General features: G+C 40.2%; 1 protein-coding gene across 1 annotated transcript; it reads right to left on the bottom strand.

Annotated features, from left to right (window-relative positions):
- Positions 1 to 595: 595 nt before the first annotated feature.
- Positions 596 to 9,938, bottom strand: LOC139465577 (uncharacterized). Its single transcript, XM_071247289.1, has 10 exons — positions 9,896 to 9,938; positions 7,809 to 7,919; positions 5,442 to 5,561; positions 5,124 to 5,234; positions 4,497 to 4,709; positions 3,575 to 3,643; positions 2,766 to 2,885; positions 2,448 to 2,558; positions 1,821 to 2,033; positions 596 to 948 (listed from the first exon to the last, which is right to left on the bottom strand). Exons 1-10 carry the CDS (start codon positions 9,936 to 9,938, stop codon positions 596 to 598), a joined length of 1,464 nt encoding a protein of 487 aa, XP_071103390.1.
- Positions 9,939 to 10,877: the final 939 nt, after the last annotated feature.

Raw genomic sequence — 10,877 nt, 5'->3', positions numbered from 1 at the left:
AACTGATGATGGGTCCGTTTACCCCTCCAAAAAATTAGGTGACACTACTCGCCATAACAGTGATTGAGTGAGCCGGGATTAATGCTGTGAACAGTCATAGCATAACATTTATTACAGATCGTGCCGGAAGGCATGTGCTTTGCAAAAAGGTGAGAGTATCCTGCCCAACACGGATCCTCAAGACACGTTTATCATCTACGTTGCCATGGCTAATCGCGTAGGTTCAGAGGTATGTCATACTGTCTCCACACGATCCTCTTGTCGGAGCCAATTCAATTTTAGTTTTCATTTGCAGGCAAACATATCTAATGCAAACAACAACACTGTAAAATGTCAACAAGCACATAAGATTAATCATATCCTTTATTGGAACCGCTCTTCTCAGGCTTTCAACCTGTGAGTGGGTTAGTATCGTTTTACGCCGCTTTAAGCAATATTTCAGCAATATCAAAGCTTGGGACACCAGAAATGGGCTTCACACATTGTACTCATGTCGGGAATCTAATCTCGGTCTTCGACGTGACAAGCAAACGCTTTTAACCACCAGGCCACTCGACCGCCCCTTTTAAACCTGTGTGAACCTAAACATATTGTCTTAAGCCACTTTCCACAGTTCACCACCACCGCTGTAAACGACCCCTCCACTCCTCAAAACCGTACAATCAGATGTATGTATGTCGTACGATACGTAGGCACACTCGGTCATCATCACACAAACAGCCGCACACTCCTGTACAGTGTCCTTGGTGATTGTCTGGATCACCGTGACAGATGGGGCAATGTTAGGTTTGATGAACGACTTGTCTACTCGGGTGCAGGTTTCTATGAAGTTCACCGAAGCCAGGAACACGGGTGCGATTGTCGCAGGAGCAATAGTTGTTGTCGTTGTAGTTGTTGTAGTAGTAGATGTTGTAGTGGTGGTAGTAGTGGCTGTTGTAGTTGGATCATCTGTTAGAGGGAAGAAGGAACGCTTAGTGTATAATCCAGTACTAGAATGCCACTGAACAATGTCCCAGAAAACCTATACAGGCTAAATTACCTACAACGATTATGAATAGAACAAATGGTGATAGCAAGCCTACTAAAAACCCTTTTCGCTTGTGTATCCTTCACCTGAAAGCAGATATTTTACTCCTAAATGATACCTATATGCATGAAGATCTGAAGGCGAATTTAACCGCAATCGAACTAAAGGATTATTGGGGTCTTAAGCCATTCAGATGTTAACTTTCTCAAATGTTCCCCTTTCATGGAATTTCTATTTGAACAAAGTACAACCCACAAAGAACACACACAAAGAACACCGTACATAGTACACCATTTGAATGCAGATGCCAAGACGTATACAATATCCACAACGGTATAATTTCGCGCATTTATCGTCTCCATTTGTAGCTACCCTATTATATTAGAGATACGGAATTGAGATATGTGCTTGTCTGAAACGAGGTGTCTTCTGATCTTCACGCAGAGAGGCATTGTATTGGAGTGACATATAGTTTTTTTTATGAGATTAGATTTTATATTGCAGTATTTTGTGGCAATCATTCATATGTTGTATGTTTAGGAACGTTGCAGGTTTCACGCAGAGGTATTGTATTGGAGTGACGTATAGTTTTTTTTATGAGATTAGATATTGTATGGGATCTGTTTTTATTCGTTTTCTCTTTCTCATAACCTCAGTCTACTCTGACCTCTTCTATGATCCTTCTCAGGTAAGGAATGCGATGACGATTATACACACATTACAAGCCAATGCTTCAAGTTTCATACAGGAATATCAGAAACGATTTAAAATGTTAATAAAAACGTGACTTCACCTTGAACACAAACAGGATTTGTCTTGTAATAGAAGTTATTCTTCCAGGTACCATCGGTTGCGCAGTGCTTCATACCCTTGTCGTACGATGATGTGGAAGTGAGGGTCGCACCGGGCACGCAAATAAACGTGATAGTTTGGTAGATTTTGTATTCACCAGCCACGTTGGGCTCCGCATTCGTAACTGTCGGTGGATCCGGACACCTGACAGCACCTTAAAAAAAACACATTGTTGCATTAGGTTGGATATCCCAAGAGGGGAAATGTTGAAGGTATAAATGATATTAAGTTAGTGTGAACGTTGTAATGTAGATATTGGAGATATTCGCGATACAATACATCTACATTCACTTTTGCTTTTGCAATACGATGAAAAGATTCATTCTTAAGTAGGTAGTATCAATTAAAAGGAGACTTTTCTACATTTGTCTCTTAAAATATACGAAATCGACAATGAGGGTATTGACATTTTGTCCTTCAGTTGTATCACCAACACATTGTAAAGTCACCATTCAAACGTATGTCACGCGAGCAATGTGTGTCTAGGATGAGACAGTTACAGTCCGGAATATTGCTGATTGCAGCGTTAAACAACAAATAAACAAACAAACAAAATTCATATGCTCACTTGTCCTAATGGCGCATGTAGCAGGGCAGGAGGCCACTGTAGCAGGATTTGTTTCACATTTCCCTTCACTGGCCCACTGTCTACAGTTACAGCTGGTATCTCCTGATGAAGCTGGAAGTAGCATATGTGACTGTTGAATATGACTTCTGTATGATTTTAGTTTTTGAGTTGTCGAATATTCATCCGTATATCTGTTATGTTCACCTGATACCTTTTAGATGTTTCCTCCTTTCAAGAAATTGGAGGAATTGGTAGCAAAATCCAGATATCCTCCATACCCAGATGACAGAATCGTGTACATATCTAGGATAAACTTACGGTCGCATTCTGATGGTGTGTTGCAGGAAAGAGCACAGTCACAATTCACAGAAGAACTACGATAACATTCGAAGTAGCTGGCCCAATTCGGACACGCGGACTTTGTGTCTGTGCATGTTCCTATAACAGAAAGTCAAAACTCAAACATAAAGAGAATTAACATCCATATCACATCGGGTTGTGTGGTATATTTATTATACTTTGGACTACTTTTCAGTGATACGGAAAGATTAAAACATTTATAGGCCTAACTATTGAGGTCAATGCCATTTCATTGTATTACCGAAGTGTGTTCAGAATATGACTCCGAAAGTTTTCAAAGAAGAAGGCCCACTGAACACAAGCCCCAGCTGTGTCTCTGTATGTTACTATCAAACCAAGTCTATGTAACCGTCACTGACTGTGCCCAAGGAATCCAAACCATTAAGTGTACAAACAGGATGATTACGCTTTATACATTATGTAAATAATGGATGGACCTTTCATTGTGAAACATATCCACACACTGCTGTATGTTTAGGAACATTGCAGGTTTCAAACCCTATTCAAAAACGTTTGATCCATCAATCAATTGCCACACACAGATGCATTTGTTTCACGTCTACAATAAATGGAAGTCTCCTTGGTCAATGTGCACATATGAATTGTCAATCCAAGATGATGACAAGTGTAGATTATCCACCGAAACAGGTTCCATTTGGCGTCAAGGACAAAATAGATATGAGAATTATACGAAATTGGCCACTGAAAATCGGTAATCACACTAGGTGTGTCAAGTCAAGATTTTATGTAAATGGAAACAACATTACCTAATAAAGTAGTAGGAGCCGGTGTAGTTGTAGTCGTGGTGGTTGTTGTGGTCGTTGGAGCTGGTGTGGCTATTCGAAGGAAATTCTTGAGAATTAGTACTGCTTTGTGATGAAACATTGCAAGACATTTACAGCTGTCAGTCACAGTAGAAAATAGGTATTTAATCCTCGAAATATAAAAGTATGTATTATGATGTATGCCATGCATGACATGTGCCATTTACATTATTCACATGAATTTCCTAAGGTATTTTGTGGCAATCATTCATTTCGTCTGTAAATGGAGGCATTCGAGTGTTTTCTCTTTCTCAATATTACTATCCCCAAAGTTTGCCGTCCCAATCTAAATGAAAGTTAGATGGATTCTTGAGCCAATCAGATGTCAGTTTTCTGAAAGATTCGTCGACATTTACTCACCACCTCGATCTAAAATGTTCTGTCTTAGCAAAACATAACCCACACAGAACACACATATACCATACACAGAACACTCGGTTTGATGTCGATGTATACAATATTCACAACAATATAAAGCCGCAACTTTAATATCCTGCATTCGCCGCAATCCGAGTGATATCGAAATCTGATGTTCTTGTCTGAATGCCTCTGCTTATATGTTTTGAGAATTTAGAAGCACCAAGGCTGACTGGTTGATAAGGAAGTTCACCTGACGCGACTTCCTGTGGAGATGTCGTCTGGTCTCCAAGCAGATAGTTATTGTATTGGAGTGACATATAGTTTTTTGATGAGATTGGATTTTGTATGGGATTTGATTTAACTTTCATTTGTTTTCTTTTTCTTTTTCTCATAAACTCAGTCTACGCTGACCTATTGTATGATCCTTCCCAGGTTAAGAATGCTTCAAGATTCATACAGGAATATCAGAAACGATATATAAATGTTCATAAAAACGTGACTTTACCTTGAACACAAACAGGATTTGTCTTGTAATAGAAGTTATTCTTCCAGGTACCATCGGTTGCGCAGTGCTTCATACCCTTGTCGTACGATGATGTAGAAGTGAGGGTCGCACCGGGCACGCAAATAAACGTGATAGTTTGGTAGATTTTGTATTCACCAGCCACGTTGGGCTCCGCATTCGTAACTGTCGGTGGATCCGGACACCTGACAGCACCTTAAAAGCAACACATTGTTGCATTAGGTCGGATATCCCAAGAGGGGAAATGTTGAAGGTATAAATGATATTAAGTTAGTGTGAACGTTGTAATGTAGATATTGGAGATATTCGCGATACAATACATCTACATTCACTTTTACTTTTGCAATACGATGAAAAGATTCATTCTTAAGTAGGTAGTATCAATTAAAAGGAGACTTTTCTACATTTGTCTCTTAAAATATACGAAATCGACAATGAGGGTATTGACATTTTGTCCTTCAGTTGTATCACCAACACTTTGTAAAGTCACCATTCAAACGTATGTCACGCGAGCAATGTGTGTCTAGGATGAGACAGTTACAGTCCGGAATATTGCTGATTGCAGCGTTAAACAACAAATAAACAAACAAACAAAAATCATATGCTCACTTGTCCTAATGGCGCATGTAGCAGGACAGGAGGCCACTGTAGCAGGATTTGTTTCACATTTCCCTTCACTGGCCCACTGTCTACAATTACAGCTGGTATCTCCTGATGAAGCTGAAAGTAGCATATGTGACTGTTGAATATGACTTCTGTATGATTTTAGTTTTTGAGTTGTCGAATATTCATCCGTATATCTGTTATGTTCGCCTAATACCTTTTAGATGTTTCCTCCTTTTAAGAAATTGGAGGAATTGGTAGCAAAATCCAGATATCCTCCATACCCAGATGACAGAATCGTGTACATATCTAGGATAAACTTACGGTCGCATTCTGATGGTGTGTTGCAGGAAAGAGCACAGTCACAATTCACAGAAGAACTACGATAACATTCGAAGTAGCTGGCCCAATTCGGACACGCGGACTTTGTGTCTGTGCATGTTCCTATAACAGAAAGTCAAAACTCAAACATAAAGAGAATTAACATCCATATCACATCGGGTTGTGTGGTATATTTATTATACTTTGGACTACTTTTCAGTGATACGGAAAGATTAAAACATTTATAGGCCTAACTATTGGGGTCAATGCCATTTCATTGTATTACCGAAGTGTGTTCAGAATATGACTCCGAAAGTTTTCAAAGAAGAAGGCCCACTGAACACAAGCCCCAGCTGTGTCTCTGTATGTTACTATCAAACCAAGTCTATGTAACCGTCACTGACTGTGCCCAAGGAATCCAAACCATTAAGTGTACAAACAGGATGATTACGCTTTATACATTATGTAAATAATGGATGGACCTTTCATTGTGAAACATATCCACACACTGCTGTATGTTTAGGAACATTGCAGGTTTCAAACCCTATTCAAAAACGTTTGATCCATCAATCAATTGCCACAAACATATGCATTTGTTTCACATCTACAATATATGGTAGTCTCCTTGGTCAATGTGCACAAATGAATTGTCAATCCAAGATGATGACAAGTGTAGATTATCCACCGAAACAGGTTCCATTTGGCGTCAAGGACAAAATAGATATGAGAATTATACGAAATTGGCCACTGGAAATCGGTGATCACACTAGGTGTATCAAGTCAAGATTTTATGTAAATGGAAACAACATTACCTAATAAAGTAGTAGGAGCCGGTGTAGTTGTAGTTGTAGTCGTGGTGGTTGTTGTGGTCGTTGGAGCTGGTGTGGCTATTCAAAGGAAATTCTTGAGAATTAGTACTGCTTTGTGATGAAACATTGCAAGACATTTCAAGCTGTCAGCTACAGTAGAAAATAGGTATTTAATCCTCGAAATATAAAAGTATGTATTATGATGTATGCCATGCATGACATGTGCCATTTACATTATTCACATGAATTTCCTAAGGTATTTTGTGGCAATCATTCACTTTGTCTGTAAATGGAGGCATTCGAGTGTTTTCTCTTTCTCAATATTACTATCCCCAAAGTTTGCCGTCCCAATCTAAATGAAGGTTAGATGGATTCTTGAGCCAATCAGATGTCAGTTTTCTGAAAGATTCGCCGACATTTACTCACCACCTCGATCTAAAATGTTCTGTCTTAGTAAAGCATAACCCACACAGAACACACATATACCATACACAGAACACTCGGTTTGATGTCGATGTATACAATATTCACAACAATATAAAGCCGCAACTTTAATATCCTGCATTCGCCGCTACCCGAGTGATATCGAAATCTGATGTTCTTGTCTGAATGCTTTGCTTATATGTTTTGAGAATTTAGAAGCACCAAGGCTGACTGGTTGATAAGGAAGTTCACCTGACGCGACTTCCTGTGGAGATGTCGTCTGATCTTCAAGCGGAGAGGTATTGTATTGGAGTGACATATAGTTTTTTGTTTTATGAGATTGGATTTTGTATGGGATTTGATTTAACTTTCATTTGTTTTCTTTTTCTTTTTCTCATAAACTCAGTCTACGCTGACCTATTGTATGATCCTTCTCAGGTTAAGAATGCTTCAAGATTCATACAGGAATATCAGAAACGATATATAAATGTTCATAAAAACGTGACTTTACCTTGAACACAAACAGGATTTGTCTTGTAATAAAAGTTATTCTTCCAGGTACCATCGGTTGCGCAGTGCTTCATACCCTTGTCGTACGATGATGTAGAAGTGAGGGTCGCACCGGGCACGCAAATAAACGTGATAGTTTGGTAGATTTTGTATTCACCAGCCACGTTGGGCTCCGCATTCGTAACTGTCGGTGGATCCGGACACCTGACAGCACCTTAAAAACAACACATTGTTGCATTAGGTCGGATATTCCAAGAGGGGAAATGTTGAAGGTATAAATGATATTAAGTTAGTGTGAACGTTGTAATGTAGATATTGGAGATATTCGCGATACAATACATCTACATTCACTTTTACTTTTGCAATACGATGAAAAGATTCATTCTTAAGTAGGTAGTATCAATTAAAAGGAGACTTTTCTACATTTGTCTCTTAAAATATACGAAATCGACAATGAGGGTATTGACATTTTGTCCTTCAGTTGTATCACCAACATTTCATAACATCACTATTCAAACGTATGTCACGCGAGCAATGTGTGTCCAGGATACGACAGTTACAGACCGGAATATTGCTGATTGCAGCGTTAAACAACAAATAAACAAACAAACAAAAATCATATGCTCACTTGTCCTAATGGCGCATGTAGCAGGGCAAGAGGCCACTGTAGCAGGATCAGTTTCACATTTCCCTTCACTGGCCCACTGTCTACAGTTACAGCTGGTATCTCCCGATGAAGCTGGAAGTAGCATATGTGACTGTTGAATATGACTTCTGTATGATTTTAGTTTTTGTTGAGTTGTCGAATATTAATCTGCTGTGTTCACCTAATACCTTTTAGATGTTTCCCCCTTTTAAAAAATTGGAGGAATTGGTTGCAAAAGCCAGATATCCTTCATATCCAGATGACAGAATCGTGTACATATCTAGGATAAACTTACGGTCGCATTCTGATGGTGTGTTGCAGGAAAGGGCACAGTCACAATTCACGGAAGAAAGACGATAACATTCGAAGTAGCTGGCCCAATTCGGACACGCGGACTTTGTGTCTGTGCATGCTCCTACAACAGAAAGTCGAAACTCAAGCATAACAGAGAACTAATATCCTCATCACATCTTGTTGGATGGTATATTTAGCAATTAGTCCAGGTCTGTTTTTGGGTACAAATGACTTTTAACTACTTATCAGTGATACAGAATGGATCCAACATTTGATAGACTTAACTATTCAGCTCAATGCCATTGAAATTGTAGCACCGAAGTGTAATCAGAATAGGGGTAGAGAGAAAGAGAGAGGCAGAGAGAGAGACCCAGTCAAGACACTCCTTTTTTTAGTTGACTCAACCATCCGTTGTATAGGGTATGAAAAATCTTGTCATACCTCCAGGTCCAGTTCCATTCAAAATGCACCTGATTTTCATCAACAGTGAAAGTGATACAGACTAAAATCTTCCCGAGCGTAGTTCCACAAGTTGGAGTGTTAACCTTGGTACGAATGAGTATAGTTGTAATTTTACACTACTGATATAACCGAATAAATCATGATTGTTGTATTTACCATCATATAGTTTCAAATGTGCCACAACACATCGTTCAATGATCCGTTTTGTCAAATATAGTTCCAGGAAATTGCTTGTCAATGATCAGCTTTTCAAACAGGGCCATTTCTTTGATAGGTATTTAGAAGTTGGAGTACTAAGTAAGGATAAAAAATGTATGGATGAACAACTTCTTTATTACAATTGAGAGCGACGTTTCGGTGTAGGTTCTAACACCGTTATCAAGCAAGTGATATACAGAGTGTGGCTGAGAAGTATATGTACAGGTAGAAAGCAATGTTTACAGTAGAGTAGATTCTAGTATCAGATGTAGTTATACTGGAGTGGAGAAGCCTTATATGTACACACAAGGCTAGTAATGGCAATCACCGGCGAAGGCTCATTTATTTACTTCAGACGCTGACGTACACGTGTTCGATTGGATTGAGATCTGGAGATAACGACGACCATGGCAAGTCGTTGATGTTGGCATTATACAGGGAGACTACCATGACATGAGCTGTACGGTGGAGCGTTGTCCTGTTGAAACTGCTCCCTCTGACGGTCAATGATTGGAAGAAAGCGAGGTTGAAGAATTTGATTAATGTAGAGATTTGCTGTCAAAGTTCCCTGAAACACAACCAAGTCAGATCTCGTGGTATAGGATAGGCCCCATACACCATGAAACTACCGCCACCAAAATTGTCGAATTCACGTACACAATGTGGGGCAAAACGCTTATTTCGACAACGATCGATAAACACATTGTCTTCCATCTTGTCGGTGAAGAAAAAATCTTGATTCATCACTAAACAAAACTCCTCTCCAGTTTCTCAAATTCCAAGGCTGTAAGGTATGGCATCAACGCAAGCGTCGCTGTCGATGGATCTGGGTCGGATTCCAGCCCCCCGAAGATGGTTCCTGACAGCATGGTCCGATATCCTCCTTAAACCATGGATGTGTCCTGCAGTCTCCTTAGCTGTGGCATTGCGATGACATAGGTGGAACAGTCGAATGTAGCGATCCTGTCCAGGTATGGTAGCTCTTGGTCGACCGGTTCTCGGACATTCTGCAGTGGAATTGAACTGTGTGTATCGGTCACGAAGGCGTCAAATGGTGCTGTGGTGGACGTTGAAGTGGCGTGCAATAGAAGACTGCGATTCCCCTCTTTGGATACATCCTAGGGCTATGCTCCGATCGGCAGCGCTGAGTCTCGTCATTTTCGAATGACAAATTATTGGCTAATGCTTGCCTTTTTACAACCACTACCACGAGTTACGAATGCCATAACTTGCACGTTTATTGTGCTTTACTGTTTTCCTCCATGACCTTTTTGACCAAGTGTGAAAACAATGCCGTTAAAGACATTGCGAATTGACAATTGCTGCGTTTTGACGCACCGTTTGCCGAATATCAGGCCACCAACATTTTCCAATACCATATATCCAATTTTATACCGGATTGTTTGTTCAATGAACTACATACTACCTGTGCGTTTCTCTTTTTGAAGAGTGTATACTCAGATAACATCCTCATTAGATGGGAAAGGTATGTTAAGAACTGTCTCATTAAGTGAGTCATACATTTACAAAATGGCCGATGTGTAACATATCTCTACAATCACCTTTCAGTTATCAGCCAGCTTGTCACGTTTATCGTGTAGGGAATTTTACGTCTTGGACCTGATGTAAATGATTAAACAGAAAATGTCAGTATCGGTTGTGCCCACCACGTGCATCAATCACCGCTTGACACCGACGACCCATAAATGCAATCAAGTTGTCAATAACACGCTGTTGGATGTGCTGCCATTCATGCTGAAGTGCATCAAGAAGCGCCGTAAGTGTTTGGGGCGGTGGATTCCTTCTGCGAACGCGTCGCTCCAACTCGTCCCACAGATGCTCAATCGGGGACAAATCTGGTGACCGGGCTGGCCAAGGTAATGTCTGTAAGAAGTCCTGACAAACACGTACAATATGTGGTCGAGCGTTGTCCTGCTGGAACTGTCCGCCATGAACGTTGACGTGAGGAAGAACGTAAGGCTGTAGGATCAAGTCTCTGTAACGTACACCTGTCAATGCATCTGCCACATGCACGAGAGGCATACTACCACTGTTATGAATTCCGGCCCATACCATGACACTCCCGCCCCCAAATGG

The sequence above is a fragment of the Haliotis cracherodii genome, unplaced genomic scaffold, assembly GCF_022045235.1.
Source record: "Haliotis cracherodii isolate W230 unplaced genomic scaffold, xgHalCrac1.p SCAF_18, whole genome shotgun sequence".
In the NCBI taxonomy this organism is placed as follows: Eukaryota; Metazoa; Mollusca; class Gastropoda; order Lepetellida; family Haliotidae; genus Haliotis; species Haliotis cracherodii.
Note: the sequence above shows the minus strand (reverse complement) of the source record. Positions and strands in the feature narration are given on the sequence as shown.